Raw genomic sequence first — 27127 nt, forward strand, 5'->3', positions numbered from 1 at the left:
TCCGCCCTTCCTGCGCAGGCGCGGCGGAAGCTTGGGGACGCCCCACCTCTGGACGGGAAGCAGCTGTTTCGGAGGCGGGTCCGCGGATGGGTGGGCGTGGGCTTCCTTGGGTGTGTTTGAGTCCCGCGGGTTTTACCTTCTCCTGTGCTTTCTTTCAATGGCACCCCGCTCGAGTACTCTTGCCGGGAAAATCTCATGGACAGAGGAGCCTGGTAGGCTGCAGTCCATGGGGTCGCGAAGAGTCGGACACGACTGAGCGACTTCACTTTCACTTTTCACTTTCATGTATTGGAGAAGGAAATGGCAACCCACTCCAGTGTTCTTGCCTGGAGAATCCCAGGGACGGGGGAGCCTGGTGGGCTGCCTTCTATGGGGTCGCACAGAGTCGGACACGACTGAAGCGACTTAGCAGCAGCAGCAGAAGTGCTTTCTTTCCAGCCCTGCCTGCTTCTGTAGGGGCTCTAATTGTCCCATGGAACAGAAATGAGTGCCTGTTTCCTCCTCCTATTAAAGGACATATCTAAGACAAGGCCTGTCAGTATAATCACTGGCTTGGAAGCTGGGGCCTCCAGTAGATTCCAGTTTCCACCTTACAAGCTTCTAAGACTTACAAGTCCTAAGACTGGACCCTCTCTCTGAACCTCTACTCTTTTCTCCATCTTGAGTCAAGAGAGTGGCAACATGTTTTAATCCCCAGATTACTTCAATTCAAAATTCCTCCTCTCCTGCATGAGTTAGGATACCTTTCTTAATCTGATTATTGAGTAAACCAAACTGTCTCTTTTGCAACCCTTCAGATCTTGGGGTAGGAGGAGTGGGATTGAAGTCTTTCAGAGAGACACTTGAAGAGACTTTTTCAAGGGGAAAATAGGAGATTTGAAGGCAGTTTAAGATATTGAAGTCATGTCTTGCATTTATGTGAAAATTTCTAGAACAAAGATTTCATCATATTTTAATTTTATAACATTCAGGCCTTTACAGTGAAGTATTCTGGTTGCTGATTGGAGCCAAAGTTATCCAAAAATCTCCCTGATAACAAGAGCTTTATTTGAAGGGTTTGGGAATGGGCATACTCTTCCCTGGACTTCCCAGGTGGCGCTAGTGGTAAAGAACCCGCCTGCCAAGGGTCTGGACTATACCCGGAGGAGGGTATGGCAACTCACTTCAGTATTCTTGCCTGGAGAATCCCATGGGCAGAGGAGCCTTGCAGGCTACAGTCCATAGGATCTCAAAGAGTCAGACATGACTGAAGACAGCACAAACGCACACATACTTTTCCACATCCTTCCCACTTTACCAAGAGTTGAGAGTCCCACCCTCAGTGCCCCAAAGCTAACTGTGCTAAGACCTTGGTCTTATGCCATTTGCTTGTGCACCTGTCATGAGGGTATGGCATTGCTGTTCTGCTGCTGCTGCTGCTAAGTCACTTCAGTCGTGTCCGACTCTGTGTGACCCCATAGACGGCAGCCTGCCAGGCTCCCCCATCCCTGGGATTCTCCAGGCAAGAACACTGGATTGGGTTGCCATTTCCTTCTCCAATGCGTGAAAGTGAAAAGTGAAAGTGAAGTCGTTCAGTCGTGTCCAACTCTTAGCAACCCCATGGACTTCAGCCTGCTGTTCTACTCCCCAGCAAAGCTCTGCCAAGCCAACTCTGAGGTGTAGGACATGGCTAATACCAGTGGTGGAGCTGACTAGTAGAGACTCAGGGGGAGACTTAGAGAAACGCATTGTCTGGGTTTGGCCCCCTAGGTTCTGCATACCGAGGATGTTAGATTTAAAACCAGTGTAAAGGAAGTGTTGGAGCTACAGTCATTGAAGAAAGTGTGTAAGAGGACTGTCCTCAAAGTGTTGGGTTCCCTGAAATCTTCTGAGGGCAAGTGTTTGATGGGAGCTGACTGCTTTCCTTTCAGTGAAGGCAGTGCCAAAGTGTATTGTTTGCTAAGTTTCAAAACAGTGATGGGTGTTCCTGAGGCTTCAGGGGCCCAGGCTGAGGGGAGGAAAGTCACTGAGCTAACACTTTAAGGAGGTCATCAAACTAATTGGAAGGATGGCCTTAAAATTCTGATCTCTCCGAATTTCCTTAGGAATTTTCACCTTTAGTTTTATTGTTAGATTACAGACATCTAAAGTGGAAGGATGAGGAACAGTATGCCTATTCCCAAATCCTTACAGACATCCCGCTTTAAAATGCTCACGCTACCTGGTAAGTGTAATAAATTAATAGGATATTTCATTTATCAGAATCACAGGATTTTTAGAGTTGGAGGTGACTTTACTTACTAGCCTAGTCATAATCTTTTCATCCTCTTGTCCCCCATGTTTTGAAATATTTTTGTCTAACATGATTTTTAAAAAATGATTCATTTTCCCTTGATAATCAGCCATGTATGGCTGCCAATTAGAATTTTCTTATTAGCAGGGAATACCTATGTTATTACACTGAATAGTTCCTGTCAGAAGCTAACACATATCAACATAAATACTTTTGTTACGGAGTGATGGTGTGAAGCCATACCATTTTCAAATGGACTGATTTCTATTAGACTCTAATACTGAGAATAGTTCTTGGGTGCTGCATCTGAGGACTCCAGCGTTCAAGGAACCCCTTCTGGAAAAGAGTTACCCCAAATCCTTTACTTTTTGTATGAAGGAACTGAGGCCCAGGGAAGTTAAGTAATGGAACCAAAGCCTGATTACTGGTAAGTATCTTGCTTGTGTGTTAAGTATCTTGCAGTCGTGTCCAACTCTTTGCAACCCCATGGACTATAGCCCGCCAGGCTCCTCTGTCCATGGAATTCTTCAGGCAAGAATACTGGAGTGGGTTGCCATTTCCTTCTCCAGGGGATCTTCCTGACCCAGGTATCGAACCCGGGTCTCGTGCATTGCAGGCAGACGCTTTACCATCTGAGCTACTAGAGAAGCCTGATAAGTATCTAAGATAGTCCAGTGTTTGGGCTTGTCCCTTTGTTAGCATTCCTTAGCAGAAAACAGGGCCTTGAGGAATCTGGCTAAAAAAAAAATATGTGACTTTATCTTATACGGCAGAAACCACTGGATATTTACATCTTTATCTCCACAGGACCTAGCACAGCATCTTACACTCAAATGCTCAGTCGCTTCAGTTGTGTCTGACTCTTTGTGCTCGCCAGGCTCCTCTGTTCATGGGGATTCTTCAGGCAAGAATACTGGAATTGGTTGCCATGCTCTCCTCCAGGGGGTCTTCCCAACCCAGGTATCGAGTTTCCTGCATTGGCAGATGGATTCTTTACAACTAGCGCCACCTGGGAAGCCCCACACCTTACACTGGTGGGTACTTACTAAATCCCTGTTGAGTGAATGAGTTGTAGGGAGTAGAGTGAGGGGTTAGAAGCTTGTTACAGGTTCGGTTCAGGAAACAGAATCCTAGGTGAGATAGTACCATGGGGGTCCTGGGCAGCTTGTGGGCAGCCCAGGGGGAACAAGTACCTGCAGGGAAGGAGCTGGAAAGAGGGTGGGCACCCAGGCAGAGATGCCATCCGTGGTTTTCACCAGTTCAGAGCTGGCTAATGTGGGAGGGCTCTCCTGGACCTTGCCTTAGCACCTCCTTGCTCTTCTGTTGCTCTTTTGGGTTTGGAGTAGAGCTCAGGATTTGATAAGCAAGCCCTGTCCTCTCATTCCTCTGGTGGAAGGAAGACTTCAATGCCTACCTGTTGGCTTCAGGAGATGTTCAAACAGAGCTTGCGAAGCCTTTCTTGATCTGCCCCCTACCAACTTCTCCAATATGGTCCCTCTTTCTCTCTTAGCGTTTCCCCCTTAAGCTCTGCATCCTGAGCTCTTTGTGGCTCCCCTTCCTGCCCTTGAACCTTTGTGTGAGTTCCTTCTGCCTTGAACTCTCATTTCCCGCTCCTGTTCTCCAAACTGGCTAATTCCTCCTTCCTCCTGGAATCTTTCTCTGCTACTCTCACCTCTCCCCTCAGATTGGTTCAGCACCCTTCTAGGCTCTCATTGTCCAGAAACCTTGATCATATTGTTTCAGCAGGAACTGACAGCACCACCTCCAGTTCTACTGCCCACTCCCTCCTGTTAGACCCACAGTAACAGGAAGTTATTGATATTTCTCCCAGCAATCTTGATTCCAGCTTGTGCTTCTTCCAGCCCAGCGTTTCTCATGATGTACTCTGCATCAGATCAGATCAGATCAGTCACTCAGTCGTGTCCGACTCTTTGCGACCCCATGAATCGCAGCACGCCAGGCCTCCCTGTCCATCACCAACTCCCGGAGTTCACTCAGACTCACGTCCATTGAGTCAGAGATGCCATCCAGCCATCTCATCCTCTGTCATCCCCTTCTCCTCTTGCCCTCAATCCCTCCCAGCATCAGAGTCTTTTCCAGTGAGTCAACTCTTCGCATGAGGTGGCCAGAGTACTGGAGTTTCAGCTTCAGCATCATTCCTTCCAAAGAAATCCCAGGGCTGATCTCCTTCAGAATGGACTGGTTGGATCTCCTTGCAGTCCAAGGGACTCTCAAGAGTCTTCTCCAACACCACAGTTCAAAAGCATCAATTCTTCGGCGCTCAGCCCTCTTCACAGTCCAACTCTCACATCCATACATGACCACAGGAAAAACCATAGCCTTGACTAGATGGACCTTTGTTGGCAAAGTAATGTTTCTGCTTTTGAATATGCTATCTAGGTTGGTCATAACTTTCCTTCCAAGGAATAAGCATCTTTTAATTTCATGGCTCCAGTCACCATCTGCAGTGATTTTGGAGCCCCCCAAAATAAAGTCTGACACTGTTTCCACTGTTTCCCCATCTATTTCCCATGAAGTGATGGGACCGGATGCCATGATCTTCGTTTTCTGAATGTTGAGCTTTAAGCCAACTTTTTCACTCTCCACTTTCACTTTCATCAAGAGGCTTTTCAGTTCCTCTTCACTTTCTGCCATAAGGGTGGTGTCATCTGCATATCTGAGGTTATTGATATTTCTCCCGGCAATCTTGATTCCAGCTTGTGTTTCTTCCAGTCCAGCATTTCTCATGATGTACTCTGCGTAGAAGTTAAATAAGCAGGGTGACAATATACAGCCTTGACGTATTCCTTTTCCTATTTGGAACCAGTCTGTTGTTCCATGTCCAGTTCTAACTGTTGCTTCCTGACCTTCATAGAGGCTTCTCAAGAGGCAGGTCATGTGGTCTGGTATTCCCCTCTTTCATAATTTTCTACTGAACTGAACAGGAAGTTGCTGTTGCTGTACTTGTGCAACAAGGAGGAACCATTTAAAAATGGTCAGGGAGGGCTGCCTGGACATGCGGAACTTTGACCCTGCCTCTCCCTCTGTTCAAATTGGAGCGAGGTGTCAATTCTCCCATCACTCTGAATCATATCTGTGCTCAGTCACTCAGTCATGTCCCACTCTTTGAGACCCCATGGACTGTAGCCTGCCGGGCTCCTCTATCATGGGATTTTCTAGGCAACAATACTGGATACGGTTGCCATTTCCTCCTCCAGGGAATCTTCCCGACCCAGGGATCAAACCCACGTCTCTTGCGTCTCTTTCATTTGCAGGCGGATTCTTTATCATTGCACCACCTGGGAAGCCCCTGTATCAAATTGAGAAAGCCTCAATTTCTCTGTTTCTCCAATACCCATTGTGGCTCTGTGGTTCTTAATTAAATGTCTTCTTTAAGTATTAGTCCAAGTCCTTAGTATCTTCTTGCCTGGTTACCTGACAATGTGTTTCACTTCACACATTCACCCCTTCCACTCTTCCAGTCCCAGTTTCAAGCTTGGCCATATCTGCTGCTTATTTGATGCCCTGGGACAAGTACAATATATGGCTGAACTCATGTCAGTGAACTGCAGCACCCTCAGGTAATTATTCATTCACTCTTGGAGCCCCAGTGTATGAGCCAGGGAGGATTTCACAGTGGAGTGACTTTGAAAACTGGATGGGGGTCTATCAGGTGAAAAGGAAAGCAAAAGCAGAGGCATACGTTAAGGCAGGGAAGTATGACAGAGCTTATGACTGAGGAACAGTGAAAAGTTCAGTGTGGTTAGAGAGGCATATGTCCAGGCAGGGAGGTATGACAGAGCTTGTAACTGAGGAACAGTGAAAAGTTCAATATGGTTAGAGTGTATGGTGTGGAATAGGTGGTGCTAGTGGTAAAGAACTTGCCTGCCGTTACAAGAGATGTAAGAGACTGTAGGTTGGATCCCTGGGTTGGGAAGATCCCCTGGAGCAGGGCATGGCAACCCACTCCAATATTCTTGCCTAGAGAATCCCATGGACAGAGGAGCCCGGCAGGCTATAGTCCATAGGGTCACAAAGAGTCAGACACGACTGAAGGGACTTAGCACAAGCACACACAGAGTATAAGTGTGTGCAGTTAGGGACCATGTATACCATATTACTAAATCTGTTCCTCACCTATTGTAGTGGGGCTAATACCTACCTCTAGGCCTGTTCTGAGAACCAGGTGGGCAATGTTATGAAAGAACTTAGTTCAGGCTTGATATGTAGACATGTCTAATTAACGCGAGTTTCCTTTCCTATTTTCCTTCTTAGTTTAGATTTTGGACTTCCCTGGTGATTCAGTGGTTAAGAATTTCCCTGCCAATGCAGGGGACATGGGTTCAATCCCCGGTCCAGGAAGAGTCCACATGCCACAGAGCAACTAAGGCTGTGAGCCACGATGACTGAGCCCACGCGCCCTAGAGCCCGTGCTCTGCAACGAGAGAAGCCACTGCAGTAAGAAGCCTGAGTACGCCAACTGGAGAGTAGTCCCTGCTCCCTGCAACTAGAGAAGGCCTGCACGAATCAGTGAAGACCCAGTACAGCCAAAAATAAATACAATTTAAGACTTTAGATATTATTCTATAAGCAGGGGTAATATTTAAAATATTTAAATATTTAGGGAATTCCCTGGCAATCCAGTAGTTAAGACTTCCTTACTCTCACTGCCGGAGAAGGCGATGGCACCCCACTCCGGTACTCTTGCCTGGAAAATCCCATGGACACGGGGAGCCTGGTAGGCTGCAGTCCATGGGGTCACTAAGAGTCAGACATGACTGAGCGACTTCACTTTCACTTTTCACTTTCATGCATTGGAGAAGGAAATGGCAACCCACTCCAGTGTTCTTGCCTGGAGAATCCCAGGGACGGGGGAGCCTGGTGGGCTGCCGTCCATGGGGTCACACGGAGTCGGATACGATTGAAGTGACTTAGCAGCAGCAGCACTCTCACTGCCAATGGCCTGGGTCTGACTCCTGATTGGGGAACTAAGATCCCACAGGCTGCATGGTATAGCAAAATTTAATGAGCTAGTTAGCCACCTGTATGACCCAGGTTTCTCTGGTAGCTCAGTGGTAAAGAATCCACCTTTACCAGAAACCAGGGTTTGATCCCTGGGTCAGGAAGATCCCCTGCAGTAGGAAATGGCAACCCACTCCTGTATTCTTGCCTGGAAAATCCCATGGACAGAGGAGCCTGTAGGGCTACACTGTCCATGGGGTCACAAAGAGTCAGGCACAACTTAGTGACTAAACAATAACAACACCCAGGTACCACCCAGTCCAAACAACTGTGGGTCACAACCAAGCAGCTGAGGGAATTCTTTGTAGGGACTAAGTGCCCTCAACTGGAGTAAAGGAAAGCACGGAAGCAGGAAAATCCAGCTGCACTGGGAAACGGTGGGTCCTTGATGTCCTCTAGGATTTTATCCACATCTAGTCCATGATAATCAATACCGTACCCAAATAAGCTAATTTCACCTGTCTTTGTAGGCTCGTGGTTACGCGGCTGGCCTCAGTGCCACCCACGAGAAAACTGAAGTGGAGGGGAATGGAACTGACGTGCTCGGTGTTTTACATGTCCTCTTTTCCAATCCTCACCCAGTCTTGGGAGGTCAGGCATCATCAGGGGCGTTTTACTATTGTGGAGACTGAGGCTCTGATGGATGGCTGATTCCTCAGCAGGTGGTGAGATGCTTGTGGCAGAGGTCCCTCTTGCTCCTAAGTGTGCTCTCTTCTCTGCCACTCTGGGGTTCCAGAGTCCTCCTCTTCAGCTTAAGTTTTAAGGGCATTTACCATTTCTCACTCACTCATCCAGCCATCAAACCTGTCTAAGAAAAACAACTGAAAGGTATATTTTTATTTCACAAAAAAAGTGTGACACGCGATACCCATCCCCTAACAAACTACAAACTCTTGGAATACAGAGTAAAAAGGAGATCCGATCAGTCTTGATGAGATAAAAATTTGGTTTCACAAAGTTGAAAAATCCATTACAAACTCTCTGTTGTATAAATATAGTCTGTCTTATCTTCAATGCAGAGTGAGACAAAAAAAAAAAGTTTTGTTGGCATAAGAAATCCCCTGGTCCTTGAATACACCAGTCTTCATTTGTACTCTCAGCCAAATACAGGTGACATCTACATGATAAGAGTTACATGTGTATTCTTGGGCTCTAGGTAACTAAAAGGGATTTAATATTTTATCTCCTGAGCCCACTCTCCCTCCCCTAAAAGCTTGTGCAAAACACTATAGTCTTAGTTTACTAAATATTTTTCCCATATAAAATAACACGTGTGTGTTCTAAATTTGACTATGGTAATAGGTGTACAATTCTGTAAGTATACTAAAATCTGTTGAATTGTATGTTTTAAATGAGTGAATTGCATGGAATTTGAATTATACCTCAATAGAGCTATTTTAAAATATCTATCATTTCTAAGTTGCTAGGGGAGCAACAGATGACCATTATAGCATATCTCAGAAGTTCCTGGCAGGATGCAGGGAATATTTGCAGAAATCAGTACACTAAGGGATATAGAAAGGAGATCTTTGAAGTATTATGATTAAGTCAGTGGAGTTTGAGGTTGCTCTAGGATCACTCGGTTTCAAGATGTCAGAATAAAGAAATCAACGGGGTAGGTATTTTTTTCTGATTGATTCTAGCACAGTCTGTGTACCTTCTGTGGCCTTTGTCACAAAATAGTTATTTGGTGGAAAAGCAGATGCCCGGGGCATTGTTGAGTCTATGGAAAATTTTAGGCTGGCACTCAGAAGCTGACTATCTGCCTCCATTGAGAGAAACTCCACCATGGCCACAGGTTCTGAGAGCCTGAGTCCCACAAGAGGAGGAAGAAATTAGATACCAAAGAAAAGCTTCTAGATTTATTGAATCAAAAGGACTGCCTGCCTTCAGTGATGCTGTTTCTGGCCAGAAGTCACAGCAGGGTTCCAGTTCTCGAAGACCCTTCTATAAGACCATTGCCAGGGCAGCAGGGGTGGATCATTATGCAGCATTTACAAGTGTCATCTCCAAACTTGACCTACCAGCTGGTCGCCAAATGGCCATTTGAGAAAGGAGACAAACCATGGGCAACTGGGCCCTTGAACCAGGACGTCATTCTAGCCAAATAGCGAGCGGAGGAGAATTGCCATTGGTCGAAAGAAAAAGAGAACTGAAACTCTTGCTCTGCTTTGACCATTCTAGTTAAAGTTCATCACTTACACTTGTTGTGAAAGTCCAGAAAAAGGGCAAAGAGGCCATTCACTTTACTCAACTTTAAGAACAAGGCTTACTCAACTTTAAGAACAATGCTCTTACTCAACTTTAAGAACAGTGCTAGCAGAAGGTGGGGCCAGAAGTCATTTTCGTTTTTTAGCAGAAGCAGGGAAAGACAGGGGCTTGAAAGTGCGAGGGTTCCCAGTTTGGCGAACACCTTGTCTAACTCCCCCGTGTTTCCTCCTAGAAAACTGGTCTGGATCTACTTACTGCTGGGGCACGGGCTAGAAGTCCATGCCTTCTTGGCCAGCCTACAGGTTGTTTATTCTGTGGCCGAGCAGATGAACTAAGCTTAGAAGCAGGCACCATGGCCGCCTCAGGTCCAGCCTGTTGTGGGCTGGTTTTCCAGTGTGGCCCCATTAAAACCTTGACCTGCTTGTGTTCTTTCAAAATATAATATGCGTGTTCCCTAATATGGTCCAAGCCTTTAGGTATGGGGTACTCAAGGATGAGGAATTTTCCTCACTGGCAATGTTTTGTCATTTTTAGGTAAAAGCAAATAGAGAATAAAGCTAGAACATCTGGGGTTGGGGCTTACCTGGTTCCCTTTAGTGTCATAGGGAGATGGTGGGAGGTTTAAAAAAAAAACCAAAAAGACGATGCTAGGGGGAGAAGAGATCCATCAGGGCTTTGGGCATTTTCTTGACAAACTTTTTCCTTTGGCTCCAGTGAGAACAGTTATAGCTTACTCAAGAAAAGGGAATGAAGTACCCAGTTTAAAAAACAAAATAAAACCTTCCTTTATTGCCTCTTTGTGCTTGTCAAGCCTCTTCTTACCCAGGGCTTACTCATCTGGCCCCAGCCTGTCCATTATACCAGTTGGAGCCAGTTATCCAGGAGAGACGAATCCAGGCAACCAGGAAGATGATCCATCAGGGGATGCCAATACCCTCCTCACCCAGCCTCTCTCCCAGAGAGATCATGAGCTGAGGGCAATGATCAGGGGAAACTCCTGGCTGCTTCTGCCCTGAAATAAGAGGACAGGAGGAGTCGTTTCTATACTTAAAAAGAGAGAAATACTTTTGTTCCAGAGCAATAAGAAATATGAGCAGATGAAGCTATGGCTCTGAGGGCTGGTCCATTTTGGGAAACAAGATGCAAGCAAGGGAGTAATATATAAACAAAGTATGGGTATATTTGGCAGGTTTGAGGCAAGCAGAAAGGAAGGTTTGGGTACTCTATAAAAAAACAAAGATCTGGAATTCAAACTTCTTCTGATAAGGCCACAACGAAGAGATTTCCAGCAGTGGGTGTTGCAGGAAGGTGGCACCCACATTGCCACAGGCTTGCAAGGTAATGTGTCCAGGTAAGGAGGCAGGTGAGGCAGGGCAGTGTCCCTCACAGGTCCATGTCTGGGCCTCCTGAGGATGTCTTCAGTGGCACCGAGTCAAACCCATCAGGAGTCCTCTGAAAGAGAGATGGTGACAGGAGCTGGCTGCTGCACATGGGCAAGTTTGGGGAACAAAGGAGAGAAATGGAAGAGAGGTGACAGAAAGAACCCTCCTGAAATTTCTGCTTTCAGTGGCTTCGTGGAAACACGGACATAAGATGGCCTCTATTCTTCTTGCTCCCTTCAGTCAGTCAGAGGATGAGAAATATCTTTAAACCCCTTGCTTTGCATCTTTGTCAAACTCTAGAAGTTCCAGAAAGACCTAAGTGTCCCAGGGTAAACTGTTCTCCTATTGGTTAAACAAAAAGCATTTAGGGTCTAAGGAGGCCAAGGGAGTCACCCTGCAAGGTCAGCACAAAGGGAATGAGATTTGGCCAAGTAAACACCTACCCATCTTCCTTTCCTTTTCTGTTGCCACCCTCCCCACCCAGGTTAGATAAATTGGTCAGGGCAGCAGTGAACTGTGGGTGCTGGCAGAATGGGGCTGCAGAGGGCCCTGGCCCTGGAGGAATCACTTGAATGCTCTCTGCTTGCCCCAGGCCCAGCGACAGTGTGGTCTGTCTTATATTTATGAGCTTCAGACTCATTCACCCACCCACCCAGAGTCAGCTCTCCCAGTTCAGAACTGTTCAAGAGTGAACAACTTAGATGAAGCTGTGACTCAGCCCCCAAAGGACAGGGGCCTGACATCCAGGGGACAGCACCCTCCACTGGCCAAAGGAGAGCCTCACTTCTACTGGAAGTTGATCCTAGAGGTCATCCCTTCCCCTCTCTCCAAAATACAAAAAGGGTTTTGGTTTATTGTTTTGTGTTTTGGGAACGAGGTTGATTCTGAACCACATGGGTGGTTCAGTACTCCTTCTGGAAGTTAAAAGGCCCAAACAGCCCATCCACTGGAGTGCATGTTGGCAGACAAGGAGCCTTGTGCAGAGCAGTCCTGGGCCTCAGGGGAAAAAGCATTTGTGTGAAAATACAGAAGACAGAAGCCAGGATTCTCAAGGCGGGAGGATAGAAGAGAATGGAGGGTAGGGAGCAGAACAGTGGTCCCTAAACAGTCGGGGGTCTCAGTGTCCTAGGACTCATGTCTTCTCCTGGCCTCCAGGGTGACCTCAGCGCACTGGCCATCATCCCTACCTTGGAGGTAAATGATTTGATCTTCCCAAAGAGTGACTTTTTGCTGGTAAAGATGAGGTCATCCTCCACGTCCTCGCCTTCCATGATGGCACAGCTGTCAGCGGCTGGTAGGTCACAGTCCTTGAGGGTAGCATTCATCACCAGCTTGGAGTACTTGTACTCTAGCCTATGAAACAAGGGAATGGGGAAGACAAGACACCAAACTGTAATAAAAGGAAAAGGAGAAAGGTTGGGCTAAAAGGAGATATTCCCTTACCATGGGTGATGGAACTGAAACGTAGCAAAATGGTGTTAGGCCGGGGATTTGGCTAGGGAATCTGATTCCCAAGTCAAGGATCTTTTCTCTTAAATCTAGGTGTTTCTATGATCTCAAAGCTGAACAGAAATCATGAAACTGTAAAACCATTTTTACCATTAATAATAGCAAATTAATAATTCTTTTTGCATTTCTTTTGACATCTAACAGCTTTTCATAGACTGCCATGTGGTACCATCCCTGTTAGGAGTTGAGGTGCGTATGTGTGTGCTGAATCACTTCAGTTGTGTCTGACTCTTTGTGACCCCATGGACTGTAGTCCACCAGGCTCCCTTGTCCATGGGATTCTCCAGGCAAGAATACTGGAGTGGGTTGCCATGCCCTCCTCCAGGGGATCTTCCTGGAGGAACTGAACCCATGTCTCCTGTATAGCAGGCAGATTCTTTACTGCTGAGCCACTGGGGAAGCCCCTAGGAGTCAGGATAACCAAGGCATATCCTGGATGAGTAGCTCGACAAGCCTCTGGCCAGAGTCACAGGGACTGTAGCCAATACCAAAGAGCAGCCGTGTGAATTTATACTCTCAGATACTCTCCTTCCAGCTCAACAGTCCAGCCCTGGCCATCCCCAAACCCATCACATACTTTTGATTCTTTTTCCAAAAGTAACAGGTCAAGACAGTGAGCAGGATGGCGGTGCAGGTGCCTGCAGAGATGCCCACTTTCAGCCAGAAGTCTATCGTTTTGCAGATGGTGACTCTCTGCTCAGGCAGGGAGATGCCACCGGAGCACAGCTTTGGTTCTCGCCACACGTAAGTAGTCTTCTGTTGGGGAGAAAAACAAGGAACTCAGATATCACACTCGCCTGTCTCCTGGGAAGTCCCCAAGGAGAGACGCCTACCTGGATGCCGGCCACACAGCTGCTGACGATAGCATGGTAGTCGGCAGTTGAGCAGAGGGGGCAAGCGGCCACGCTCTCCCACAGGAAGTGGAAGTTACAGCCATCACAGGTCCCATCGGAGCACTTGCTAACAGAGCAGAAAGGAGACTTGAGCGCATGCTTGCTGGACTGTTGGGAAGATCTGGGTGGAGTCCTATCATTTCATAAATTGCCTGATCCGTCTTCTCCTTGTTAAATTGTCAGTTCCATCATGACCCTTCCAACTAGTTCTTAGCCTTAGTTTTGCTCTCTGATTTCCCTGATGATAGGAGGCCTTTCCAGCCTTCATCAGGGCCCCCACCCTCTGCCTGTAAGTTTCTGCGGACATCAGATGACAACTCATGTAAGCTGTCTGAGCTCTAGCACAGCTGCCCAACTAACCCCTCAGAAGCTCCTGTTCTCCCCATGGACATGGGACATTTTGCAAAAGTCACTTTTTCCCTTCATTTTAAAGTTTCTATTTTCTGTTTGGGTATAGCTGATTAACAAACAATGTTGTAAGAGTTTCCGGTGAACAGTGAAGGGACTCAGCCATACATGTGCATGTATCCATTCTCCCCCAAACTCCATCCAGGCTGCCACATAACATGGAGCAGAGTTCCCTGTGCTGTGCAGTAGGACCTTGTTGGTTATCCATTTTAAATACAGCAGTGTGTAGAGCTTCCTGTGGAGGGTTGGGTGTGAGGGGCCAGTGTTTGGGAATGAACTTCAGGTCACTGCTGTCTGCAATGTACTTTACTGTAATGTTTGCAACAAGAATATTAGTGACCATACATTTTAACACCACTGCTGGGCCACAGTGTGCCTCTTGGCTCCCCATCTCCCTGATCAGTCGTTGCCTAGCAGCATCATTTTCCAAACCATCTTCCTCAAGACATGGATACCCTCAAGATGTTAGTGTTGTGTGAAAAGAGGAAGGTAGGGGGAAAGGTTGTTGTTGTTGTTTAGTTGATAAGTCATGTCTGATTCTATCACAACCCCATGGACTGTGGCCCACTAGTCTCCTCTGTTCATGGGGTATCCCAGGCAAGAGTACTGGAGTGTGTTGCCATTTCCTTCTCCAGGGGATCTTCCTGGAGAATTGAACCTTCATCTCCTTCATTGGCAGGCAGATTCTTTACCACTGAGCCACCAGGGAAGCCTGGGGCTTCCTGTAATCAAATTAGTTCAAGATTCCTTGATTTAGTGCCCTTGGCTATTAAATTCAAAATTGGGTCTTTCAGCTGTAGAGAGATTCTTAGAATTCCCTGCTGCTGCTGCTGCTGTGGCGGCGGCGGTGGCGGCTGCGGCGGTGCTTCAGTCATGTCCGACTCTGTGCGACCCCATAGACGGCAGCCCACCAGGCTCCGCCCTCCCTGGGATTCTCCAGGCAAGAACACTCGAGTGGGTTGCCATTTCCTTCTCCAATGTGTGAAAAGTGAAAAGTGAAAGTGAAGTTGCTCAGCCATGTCCGACTCTATGCGACCCCATAGACTTCAGCCTACCAGGCTCCTCCATCCATGGGATTTTCCAGGCAAGAGTACTGGAGTGGGTTGCCATTGCCTTCTCCGTAGGATTCCCTAACCTTTACTAATTCGATAATAAGAAGGATCTATTATGTCATTGAAGAAAGTAGGCAAAACCACTAGACCATTCAGGTATGACCTAAATCAAATTCCTTATGATTATACAGTGGAAGTGAGAAATAGATTTAAGGGACTAGATCTGATGAACTATGGACAGAGGTTCGTGACACTGTACAGGAGACAGGGATCAAGACCATCCCCATGGAAAAGAAATGCAAAAAAGCAAAATGGCTGTCTGGGGAGGCCTTACAAATAGCTGTGAAAAGAAGAGAAGTGAAAAGCAAAGGAGAAAAGGAAAGATATAAGCATCTGAATGCAGAGTTCCAAAGAATAGCAAGGAGAGATAAGCAAGCCTTCCTCAGAGATCAATGCAAAGAAATAGAGGAAAACAACAGAATGGGAAAGACTAGAGATCTCTTCAAGAAAATTAGAGATACCAAGGGAATATTTCATGCAAAGATGGGCTCGATAAAGGACAGAAATGGTATGGACCTAACAGAAGCAGAAGATATTAAGAAGAGGTGGCAAGAATATACAGAAACTGTACAAAAAAGATCTTCATGACCCATATAATCATGATGGTGTGATCACTCACCTAGAGCCAGACATCCTGGAATGTGAAGTCAAGTGGGCCTTAGGAAGCATCACTACGAACAAAGCTAGTGGAGGTGATGGAATTCCAGTTGAGCTCTTTCAAATCCAAAAAGATGATACTGTGAAAGTGCTGCACTCAATATGCCAGCAATGACTGGAAAAGGTCAGTTTTCATTCCCATCCCAAAGAAAGACAATGCCAAAGAATGCTCAAACTACCACACAGTTGCACTCATCTCACACGCTAGTAAAGTAATGCTCAAAATTCTCCAAGCCAGGCTTCAGCAATACGTGAACCGTGAAATTCCAGATGTTCAAGCTGGTTTTAGAAAAGGCAGAGGAACCAGAGATCAAATTGCCAACATCCGCTGGGTCATTGAAAAAGCAAGAGAGTTCCAGAAAAACATCTATTTCTCCTTTATTGACTATGCCAAAGCCTTTGACTGTGTGGATCACAATAAACTGTGGAAAATTCTGAAAGAGATGGGAATACCAGACCACCTGACCTGCCTCTTGAGAAACCTATATGCAGGTCAGTTAGCAACAGTTAGAACTGGACATGGAACAACTTACTGGTTCCAAATAGGAAAAGGAGTATGTCAAGGCTGTAAATTGTCACCCTGCTTATTGAACTTCTATGCAGAGTACATCATGAGAAACGCTGGGCTGGAAGAAGCACAAACTAGAATCAAGATTGCTGGGAGAAATATCAATAACCTCAGATATGCAGATGACACCACCCTTATGGCAGACAGTGAAGAGGAACTAAAAAGCCTCTTGATGAAAGTGAAAGAAGAGAGTGAAAAAGTTGGCTTAAAGCTCAACATTCAGAAAACGAAGATCATGGCATCTGGTCCCATCACTTCATGGGAAATAGATGGGGAAACAGTGGAAACAGTGTCAGACTTTATTTTTTTGGGCTCCAAAATCACTGCAGGTGGTGACTGCAGCCATGAAATTAAAAGATGCTTACTCCTTGGAAGGAAAGTTATGACCAACCTAGATAGCATATTCAAAAGCTGAGACATTACTTTGCCAACAAAGGTCTGTCTAGTCAAGGCTATGGTTTTTCCAGTGGTCATGTATGGATGTGAGAGTTGGACTGTGAAGAAAGCTGAGTGCCAAAGAATTGATGCTTTTGAATTGTGGTGTTGGAGAAGACTCTTGAGAGTCCCTTGGACTGCAAGGAGATCCAACCAGTCCATCCTAAAGGAGATCAGTCCTGGGTGTTCTTTGGAAGGACTGATGCTAAAGCTGAAACTCTAATACTTTGGCCACCTCATGCAAAGATTTGACTCATTGGAAAAGACTCTGATGCTGGGAGGGATTGGGGGCAGGAGGAGAAGGGAATGACAGAGGATGAGATGGCTGGATGGCATCACCGACTCGATGGACGTGAGTTTGAGTGAACTCTGGGAATTGGTGATGGACAGGGAGGCCTGGCATGCTGCAATTCATAGGGTCACAAAGAGTCAGACACAACTGAGCAACTGAACTGAACTGAACTGATTATCTCATTGAGCTTCCCTGGTGGCTCAGATGGTAAAGCACTCACCTGCAGTGTGGGTGCCAGGGTCCATCCCTGAGTTGGGAAGATCCCTTGGAGGAGGGTATGCCAACCCACTTAAGTATTCTTGCCTGTAGAATCCAGGGCTACAGTCCATGGGGTCACAAAGAGTGACTGAGCGACTAAGCACATTATCTCATTATCTCCAGTCTCATTATCTCATTTAATCCTCATAACAACCCCCTGAAGGAATTTCTTATCATCCCCATTTTGCAAATAAAGAAGAAGAGGCCTAGAGAAGATAAGAACTATATCCATAACAGAGCTGGCAAGTATAGGAGGGGAATTGAATCTGCCCCTGGCCATTAGTCACTCTGCTACACAGCTGCCCACATGCTCTAAAGAGTGAGGGTAACTTCTACTCTTCTGCTCCATCCTTGACATCTAAAGATCTAGGGTTTGGAACCATGACTGTGTCCCCAAGAGCCCATTAATGGAGCTCAGACGATTTTCTCTTTTGCTCTTCTTCAGTAATCTCTGTTTGGTTCTTGGGATGGAGTGATGCCAAGGAAGGGAGGCTGTGTCACAACCCTTTACCTTGGCAGAGACAGACTTCCAGGAGCAGGCTTGAGTGGACTGCATCTGACTCGGATGGTAGTTGATCTCCCAGAGCTGCAAGACTGGGTCACATCATTGGACCTGCAGAGCAAACAGCCGCCATGGGGGAAGGAGTCACTCATTGGTGCCACTGGAGAGCTGCTAAGTGAAGTCAGCATGAAACAGATACCTGGCTGGGGAAGTCTGGTCTGACACATAGGAGAGAGTGGGGGGTCAGGGAGATCCGGTCAAGGGGAAATGCACTGGTCTAGGAAAGGCTGTGCTGTGCTCAGTTGCTCAGTCATGTCTGACTCTTTAGCGACCTCATGGACTGTTGCCCATCAGGCTCCTCTGTCCATGGGATTTCCCAGGCAAGAATACTGGAGTGGGTTGCCATGCCCTCCTCCAGGGCATCTTCCCAACCCAGGGATCAAACCTGTTGTCTTCTGGGTCTCCTGCATTGCAGGTGGACTGTTTACCACTGAGCCACCGGGGAAGTGCTAGGAAAGGCTAGCAGATGCATTAACATTGGAATCTCCTTAGGTGGGAGGGGTTGTCCACCCTAGGTCATTCAATATTCTTCGATGCCATCAGGGGCACACCCACCCCAGGTAATACCCAAGTAGCTGGGCTGGGGAACTCAGCCTTTAGAGCTCTCTGCTGGGCGGGTCTGCTAGACCCTGTTCTGGCTTGATAAGCAGTAGGTGGCTAAAGAGGGAGGGACGCCACAGAGATTGCGGAGAAGCCCTGGGTTTCACTTGCATTAGCCTGGCCTCTCATTTTCACCTATAAAAGAAGATCACGTCCGGTATTCCCAGGGACTCCGGGTGGAAAAGTTCAGCCGGGGAGGTGATGCCATCCAGAGTCATATCTGTTGTCACGCCTGCCAAATGAGAGCTCCTAATTAGTTCTCACTAGTAGCATTTAGCTGGCAACCACTTCAGTTCTTCCAATACCTGTTCGCATCCCACCTTCCTTCATCTCATCACATCCCTGAGTGGCTCAGGAGAGGGCAAACCAAAGGTTTATCAGTGGCCCCAGGGGCCCTTGGTACCCCAGGATGGAGTCGGAAACAGAGGTCAGGAGGTTGGGCCCCTCACCTGGGGCCTTTTAGCTTAGAGTCTGGGAGCCTCACTCACTCTCTCTTCACACAGACACACACTCAAACAGGTGAGAAAGACGGAGGTACTCACCGATAAGCCGGTCTGCGAGGCTGACAGGCTGCGAGGACACCCCGGCCTTGTAGCCTGTCACCTCTGGGGGAATGATGATCGCCTGGCACACGTAGGCTGTGATGGGTTTGGAGAAACCTGACTCACCCTCGGGGATCCGGAGGTCGGTGACATTGTCAGTGCACACGGACATTTTCCTACCCTGGGCAGGGGGTGCGGGAGGAAGTGCGAGGGAATGCATGATCACAGAAGAACTCCCGAAAGGGAACAGGGAACAGTTTCTCCACATTTAAAACTTTAGCCTTCTAAGAGCACGCTGCAGTGGAATGATTCATCCCCGTGCTAATTACAAGACAGATTTTAAAAGATAAAGAAAGCTAAGAATAAGGCCTAGGTGCCCTAGTTTCTGGAACTCTGGCCCAGAGAGCCCCAGTCTTTTATTTCCTTGGAATCACCTGGAGCCCCTTGTGAGCAGGGTTGTGATGGTGGCAAACTGATTGGCAGATCTCATCTACCAGCCTACCAGTCAAGGGCCTTTCTTATCCTAGTCAGATTTCTAGGCAGGTCCTGAAATGTGTAACTGATCTCATGAAATTGATTTGGGCATCTGGCCTGCTTCCCATTCACTCTCTGTGTCTTCCTTGGAGCTGTGATTCTACCATACTTATCTTGGGAGAGGAAAAGGCAACCCACTCCAGCATTGTTGCCTGGAAAATTCCATGGACAGAGGAGCCTGGTGGGCTACAGTCCATGGGGTCGCAAAGAGTCAGACAAGACTGAGTGACTAACACTTTCTTTTCTCATCTTGGGAGGACTTTCCAGAGTGTCCTGGGGGTTAAAACAAACCCCATAACCAGCCCTCTCCCTGCCTTGAGGTAGAACGTTTTAGGACCAATTGGAACCTATTCTATTTAAAAATATTTATCACTAGAAGAAAGACTGCTTCTCCTCCAGTCTGTAACAATGCAAACTCTCTAGAGTAGAACTCAGGAAAACAGTGGGAACTGGACTCCTTCCTCGAGATTTTGTAATAGAAGAAATATTGAGATATTTTTCCTTCAAAATCCTTTAAATTTATAGATGAATTATAATTTGTTTGCTAATATTAGGTCACTTGTTCAATATTTTAAATTGATGTGGACTAAGCATTTAGAATGTAGGATTTTCAAAATGATAAATTTAATTAGAAATAGACCCAATTTGCTAAATCTGGTGTCTTACTTCATGTTCAAGATTGTAAGAAACAGAAAAGGAACATGAGAACAGAAAGGTATCTTTACATTATATAAGAATAAGGGAGCAAAGAAAATAAAACTCACAGACTCTCCAAATTCCCATCTTTTCTCTCCCAACTCACCGAATGAACCTTTTGCTACATGGGGCTTGCTTTAATTAGTCTCCAGTTCCCAAGTTATCACTAACTGTCACTTCAGAGGCTTTCTTTTAACTTCTTCAAAGACTTTTTAAAAACGGAAAAGAGACATTTGTCTCTAATCTTTCACAGATAGTTTATTTCTTGGCATGTTCTCTCTATAAACACAAACCAGCTATTTTGCATGCTGCAGAAGATGGGTAGACGCTGTGTGGTGTAAAGGCCTTACCTCTACACAGAGTCACAGATTAAATGCTCAAGATGCTGTTTATTTTGCAACATTTGAAACTAACTTTCCAACCACTGATCATGGCTTGTTAGTAATTTAGTCAAGTGCAGTGGTGGTGTGATTACCCTTTACAAATATTTCCACCTTTTAAATTCGCATCCAAAATATTTGCAGCATCCTGAAATGCTAATGGTAACATGTAGTGTCAGCAAAGATACATGTAGATGAAACTATGAGTAGTTTATTTTATCTGGCTTCTAGAAAACAAAAGACAAGTGTCATGATTTCTGCTGCTGCGTCACTTCAGTCGTGTCCGACTCTGTTCAACCCCATAGACGGCAGCCCACCAGGCTCCCCCGTCCCTGGGATTCTCCAGGCAAGAACACTGGAGTGGGTTGCCATTTCCTTCTCCAATGCATGAAAGTGAAAAGTGAAAGTGAAGTCGCTCAGTCATGTCCAACTCCCAGCGACCCCATGGACTGCAGCCTACCAGGCTCCTCCGTCCATGGGATTTTCCAGGCAAGAGTACTGGAGTGGGGTCCATTGCCTTCTCCAGACTACTTTTTTAAGGAAAAAAATCTTTCTCCTGCATAGTTTTTTTTTTTAATCGAAGTATAGTTGATGCATGAGTATAGTGTTTACATAATCATTTTGAGGAAATAAAGGTCAGGGAGGAGTTAATGTACACCTTATTCTATTTTATTTAAGTAATTAACTTATTTTGGCTGTGCTGTGCGACTTGTGGGATCTTAGTTCCCTGACCAGGGACCGAACCCAGGCCCCAGCAGGAAACACACCAAGTCTTACTCACTGGACTGCCAGGGAATTCCCCACACACTATTTAATTTAATTTATTTTTTAATTCCCCTCATCTGATTTTAAACACATTCATTTTCCTAAATGTTTATAATCCAAATGATTTTATTTTAGAGGAGAAAGTCCTCAGGAAGAATAATAACCATTTGAAAATCTCTGAATCTGCCCCATCCGCTACTATCTGAACCTCCTGTGTCCTCTGGCCTCTGATTCGCTGGTGCCCCCTTTCCGTTCTCACGCTGTCAGTACCTATACAGCTTACCTGATTTCCGCAGAGACTGAGGGTAAAGTGGTGGAAGTATTTCAGTCCTTTGGAAGTGAAGCTTGGCCCTCCAGCCAGAGAGACGGTTTTTTCCAAAGCCAAGAAGTTGTACTCGAAAGTCCTGGTCGAAGTGCTGACTGAGAAGGTACAGTCATTGTAGCACAAGGAGTGGATCTGAGGGGAGAGGGGTCCATCAGGCTGGCTTCACAGGCAGGGCCTCGAGGGGGCCCGTGGAGAGTGGCACCAGTCACCCCAGCCTGGTCCAGCCCAGGCAGGGTGAGAGAAGAGGAAGTGTGGATTAGGGGTGGGCATTAAAAGATGTGATTCCAGTATTAACACATATATGATGTATAAACCTCTCATTTTTCAGTAGGTAGTTGGATCAGATTCTGTACCTTGTTTCTATGCCTAGATTATAAAACTCCCTCAACAAACAAGACAGCCCTTCTTATGTTCAAGCAGAAAACAGCACTAGACACTCACCTAGAGCCAGACATCCTGGAATGTGAAGTCAAGTGGGCCTTAGGACGCATCACTACGAACAAAGCTAATGGAGGTGATGGAATTCCAGTTGAGCTATTTCAGATTCTAAAAGATGATGCTGTGAAAGTGCTGCACTCAGTATGCCAGCAAATTTGGAAAACTCAGCAGTGCCCACAGGACTGGAAAACATGTTTTCATTCTAATTCCAAAGAAAGGCAATGCCAAAGAATGCTCAAACTACCACACAGTTGCACTCATCTCACACGCTAGTAAAGTAATGCTCAAAATTCTCCAAGCAAGGCTTTAGCAATACGTGAACTGTGAACTTCCAGATATTCAAACTGGATTTAGAAAAGGCAGAGAAACCAGAGATCAAATTGCCAACATCTGCTGGATCATCGAGAAAGCAAGAGAGTTCCAGAAAAACATCTATTTCTGCTTTATTGACTGTGCCAAAGCCTTTGACTGTGTGGATCACAATAAACTGTGGAAAATTCTGAAAGAGATGGGAATACCAGACCACCTGACCTGCCTCTTGAGAAATCTGTATGCAGATCAGGAAGCAACAGTTAGAACTGGACATGGAATAACAGACTGGTTCCAAATAAGAAAAGGAGTATGTCAAGGCTGTATATTGTCACCGAGCTTATTTAACTTACATGCAGAGTATATCATGAGAAACGCTGAGCTGGATGAAGCACAAGCTGGAATCAAGATTGCTGGGAGAAATATCAATAACCTCTGCAGATATGCAGAGGACACCACCCTTATGGCAGAAAGTAAATAAGAACTAAAGAGCCACTTGATGAAAGTGAAAGAGGAGAGTGAAAAAGTTGGCTTAAAGCTCAACATTCAGAAAACTAAGGTCATGGCATCCAGTCCTATCACTTCATGGCAAATAGATGGAGAAACGGTGGAAACAGTGGCAGACTTTATTTTTCTGGGCTCCAAAATTACTGCAGACGGTGACTGCAGCCATGAAATTAAAAGATGCTTACTCCTTGGAAGAAAAGTTATGACCAACCTAGACAGCATATTCAAAAGCAGAGACATTACTTTGCCAACAAAGGTTCGTCTAGTCAAGGCTATGGTTTTTCCAGTGGTCATGTATGGATGTGAGAGTTGGACTGTGAAGAAAGCTGAGCGCTAAAGAATTGATGCTTTTGAACTGTGGTGTTGGAGAAGACTCTTGAGAGTCCCTTGGACTGCAAGGAGATCCAACCAGTCCATTCTAAAGGAGATCAGTCCTGAATATTCATCGGAAGGACTGATGTTGAAGGTGAAACTCCAATACTTTGGCCACCTGATGCAAAGAGCTGACTCATTTGAAAAGACCCTGATGCTGGGAAAGATTGAAGGTGAGAGGAGAAGGGGATGAGAGAGGATGAGATGGTTGGATGGCACCACTGACTCAATGGACATGAGTTTGAATAAACTCCAGGAGTTGGTGATGGACAGGGAGGCCTGGAGTGCTGCAGTCCCTGGGGTAGCAAAGAATCGGACACGACTGAGTGACTGAACTGAACTGAAGTGGAAGAAGGGTGCCCAGGATAGCAGAAGAGACGCTACAAGTCTGTCAGCCCCCCCCCACCACTTAAAATTCACTGACCCCCAGATTCCTTTTTCCAAGTCTCTTTATAGGAAACTGAACCATAAACCCCTTTCTTGCTCATTTTAAGGTCCTCATGTGTTAATGGCCTCACTCAAGTGTCAATCCCTCCCTTTACAGCAGAAGAGGCTGGGGGGAGGAAGTTTGTGGCAAGAGTCCATGGTGTCCCAGTGAGGTTGCCAGAGATCTGCAGAACTGCTGCACTTACTGCACAGCTAAACTAAGCAGTGTCTGCAGGCTGCGTCGTGTCTTACAAATGTGTAGCCAGTTTGTAATCAGTAAAATACAAGTTCACTGAAAAGCATTAATGAATAACTAAGAACTTCTGGTCATAGGATTCACTTTCTCAGATTCAGAAAACGCATGGGGCAACAGCACTGCTGTTCTACTTTAGAAGAAAGCCCTGGGAGAGGAGACAGCAAAGAGAATTAACTACATGTCCCAGCAAAGGTGGGTTACCATTCCCAAGAAGGGGGGGAATGAAGTAGGCTGATAACAAGCTGGAATGAAGTAGGCTGAATTTGAGCCACAAGTCCCATGACGGCTTCCCTTTTGGTCTCTGCACAGATGCCAAATAACCCTCTGGACCAGAGGGCCACAGATCTCCATTACCCATCACCTGAAGATGAGGCTTGTCGATGACTGAGACCCAGACCCTGAAAACCAACCAGTACAAGCTGAGAACTCTCCATCTATGGTCACACCCTGATGGGTTTCCTCTAGGACTCTAAGCTGGGAGTGCACCAGGGGGAGTTTGCATACCAGCCCCTTAAGAACGCCACCCAGGACCTGGCACCATCTGAGCTGGCCCATTCAGAGATGCAGAGTTAGGATGCTTAGCCAACCACTGGCACCTTGTTGCTCTTGGTTCCTGGACCACAGGGCATGCAGGCCTGGGCGCCATAAGGCTGGTGGGCTTTCAGGATCGTGTTAGGGGGACAGGAGTGGCAGGTTCCTGAATCCCGATCAATATAGTGGCCAGCAAGACAAGAGGTGCAGGAGGAGCCCATGTCAGAGGCTTCCAGGGCACACGGACGGCAGTAGGAAGCCACCCCATCCATGACATTGGTGACGTTGATGGAGTAGATCTTGGCGACATCACTGGTATACTTTCTTCCCTGGAAACAAAGACACAGGAGAGTGAGCTTGGCCTGCCTTGGCCTGAGAAGTAGCAATTGAGTGCTCTGGAAATAACAGAGTATGACTTAATCTTTTTTATCCTGTGATACTTGAGAAAAATCTTTAGAAGCACCCTGTTCTTTTCACTCACCTAACAGTATCTTTTGATGTGCATTTTTTGTCATTTTAAAGTAAGGACTGAACAATTTAGATGATGTATAAAAATATTCAGTACCATGGGGAAATATGTAGTAGGTATTCACATTTTTTAAAAAGCAGATTTTTTCCCCTTATAAAAGAAAAAAAAAGTATTTATAGTGAAATAAAGACTGTATAGAAGATACTCCATATGCTAACTAGGTTATCTCTGGGTAGTAAGATTATGGGTGGTTTTCTTCTTTTTGCTTTTTTTTTTTTTCACTTATTTCTAAGTTTTCTTCCAGTGAACTTACATTACTTTGAGTTAAGATAATAAAACCAGAGTTATTATTATTAAAGCAAGAACAGGACTGAACAGGGCACACCAGGTCAGGTACCACATATATCCTATTCTCAGGACATATATCCTCAGGACCGGTCTCCTGAGGAGGGACAGGTGATTTTAGGAGTTTCCAGGGTCATTTGGACAAGGCTGGATGCTCCTCAGGGGCTGGCATAGGCAGTCCTCTGCTTGACTCCTTACAAGTCTTCTAATCACTGGATTCTGAAGCTCAACCACATGCTTAAGCTAAGGTAGGAATCCTTCCAGGGTAGGAGGTCTCTCTGGGTGCTGAGCCCTGAGGAAGGGGAGGAGCTTACTGTCTCATGGAAAGTTGTCCTCTGGAAGGCCCAGGTGAAGCTCATGGTAGCATTCTCCTCGATGATGTAGGTATAAGACTGTTTGCCTTTAGAACCTTTCCACGTCTCCACAGGACTGTTGGTCCTAGAATTCACACCCTGAACCCAAGACAGACAAATGAAGAAGGCATGATGGCTGGGCAACTGGGGAGAGGGTGCCCATACCGCTGCCATCCTGGGGGCCATCACAGTGGGCTAGACCCATATTAAATGGTGCAGTCCCTGACAAATAGTTGGCTCCTTGTCTGCAAAATCACTGTAAGCAGGGATGTCAGTTATGTTGATGCACCAACAGGGCAGAGGGGCCAGCCTTCCCGGAAGCCCCAAAGCAGACAAAGGAAGGAAAACATACCACCATGAAGTAGAGCTCGCAGTTCACAGAACAGATGGTCTCAAAGACAAACGTGATTCTGGCCACCTCTTTGTTCTCTGTGTCTGCCATCACTGACTGTGGAGGTCTGTGGGGCAAAAATCAAAAGTCGGTTCCAGGGGCCAGACAGTGCTTAGTGAAGAGACCAGATGGCAACAAAGGGTCTGCTGGGGGACAGGACTAAGTTCTGAGTATGTTGGAAAGAACATGAACTGAATCCAATTCTATCATCCTAGCTGTCTGATCTTGATCTAGCTAAACTGTACCTTTCTTATCTGTAAAAAGGTGATAATATCTTTCTTATTTACCTCCCATCATTATGTGTTCTAAGTTGCTTCAGTCATGTTCAACTCTTTGTGACCCTATGGACTATAGCCTGCCTGGCTCCTCAGTCCATGGAATTCTCTAGGCAAGATACTGGAGTGGGTTGCCATGCCCTCCTTCAGGGGATCTTCCCAACACAGGGATTGAAGGTCTCTTGCATTTCCTGCGTTGGCAGGTGGGTTCTTTACCACTAGCACCATTGGGAAGCCCATCATTGTGGTGTGATCCAAAGGCATAACAGATGTGGAAGTACTTTCTAAGACGCTGAATAGCCTCCCTAGCAGAGTGCGGGCTCCAGACCCACTGAATTAGAATCTGCAGCTTAACGTGATCCCCAGGTGATCCATGTGCATGGTAAAGTTGAAGAAGGACCACTAGCAAAGACATCAATTGTCTACACTCACTCAGCAGTTCAAACCCCCTCCCTATCTCCACCTGAACTTCGGGGTTTTGCACTGGTCAAATGAGCAGGTACTTTGATTCATAGCTTTTTTAGCAAAGTTCTCAGCCTGGTCCTTCTTTGGGGAAAGAGAGAGCCATGTCTGATAGGTGGGGATGGCAGGGTGGGGCGAGTGGGGTTAGAAAGTGCTTTACTGCTATAATCATATTTGCAAATTGGGAAGTATTTTGGTGAATGTTATCTCCCAAAAGTCTAAGAAGTTTGCTTCCCTCAGAAACATAAGATATAGCTGTTCAGCTCTGAGTAATGTGAATGAAGGGAAGGGAACGTATTACCTTTCGAGCAAGTACTGTGGCTGAGCACTGTGCCCGGGATGGAAGGAGGGAGCTTGAAGGAGGGAATGGAGAAGCCAGATTGGCAATAGGGATGCTGATTCAGCGGTTCCCCCTCATCTTTAAAGCACATACAGGCAGAAGAGTTCACTTGGGCTTTGAAAACCCATTTGTAGCTTTCTTTTTGGCTTTGGGCATGTGATTGACTTCTGAGGACCTCCAGTTCCCAGCTACTGTCCACTCAGTGGTGTGAACTGATGGGCTGGAGTTAG

At 46.3% G+C, this 27127-nt stretch overlaps 1 protein-coding gene and 1 long non-coding RNA gene across 4 annotated transcripts in view; one reads left to right on the forward strand and one right to left on the reverse strand.

Moving 5' to 3' along the window:
- The first annotated feature begins 30 nt into the window (after positions 1-30).
- On the forward strand, positions 31-10145 carry LOC132344864 (uncharacterized). The gene is made up of 2 exons (XR_009493903.1): positions 31-5853; positions 6548-10145. It is a non-coding gene; the product is annotated as an uncharacterized lncRNA (long non-coding RNA).
- ELAPOR1 (endosome-lysosome associated apoptosis and autophagy regulator 1) overlaps positions 8117-27127 on the reverse strand; it is an 83689-nt gene continuing 64678 nt past the window's right edge. For all 3 annotated transcript variants that reach the window (XM_059885048.1, XM_024990031.2, XM_010803262.4), the window contains 11 exons: positions 25782-25887; positions 25391-25528; positions 24328-24591; positions 21382-21555; positions 18724-18904; positions 18317-18413; positions 17531-17632; positions 13230-13356; positions 12974-13152; positions 12075-12240; positions 8117-10957 (listed from right to left, as the gene is read on the reverse strand). In XM_059885048.1, the coding sequence (XP_059741031.1) occupies positions 10889-10957; positions 12075-12240; positions 12974-13152; positions 13230-13356; positions 17531-17632; positions 18317-18413; positions 18724-18904; positions 21382-21555; positions 24328-24591; positions 25391-25528; positions 25782-25887 (1603 nt within the window). In that variant the 3' untranslated portion in view covers positions 8117-10888. The remainder of the gene's footprint in view (positions 10958-12074; positions 12241-12973; positions 13153-13229; positions 13357-17530; positions 17633-18316; positions 18414-18723; positions 18905-21381; positions 21556-24327; positions 24592-25390; positions 25529-25781; positions 25888-27127) is intronic.

This window comes from Bos taurus, chromosome 3 (assembly GCF_002263795.3).
Source record: "Bos taurus isolate L1 Dominette 01449 registration number 42190680 breed Hereford chromosome 3, ARS-UCD2.0, whole genome shotgun sequence".
NCBI classification, from domain to species: domain Eukaryota; kingdom Metazoa; phylum Chordata; class Mammalia; order Artiodactyla; family Bovidae; genus Bos; species Bos taurus.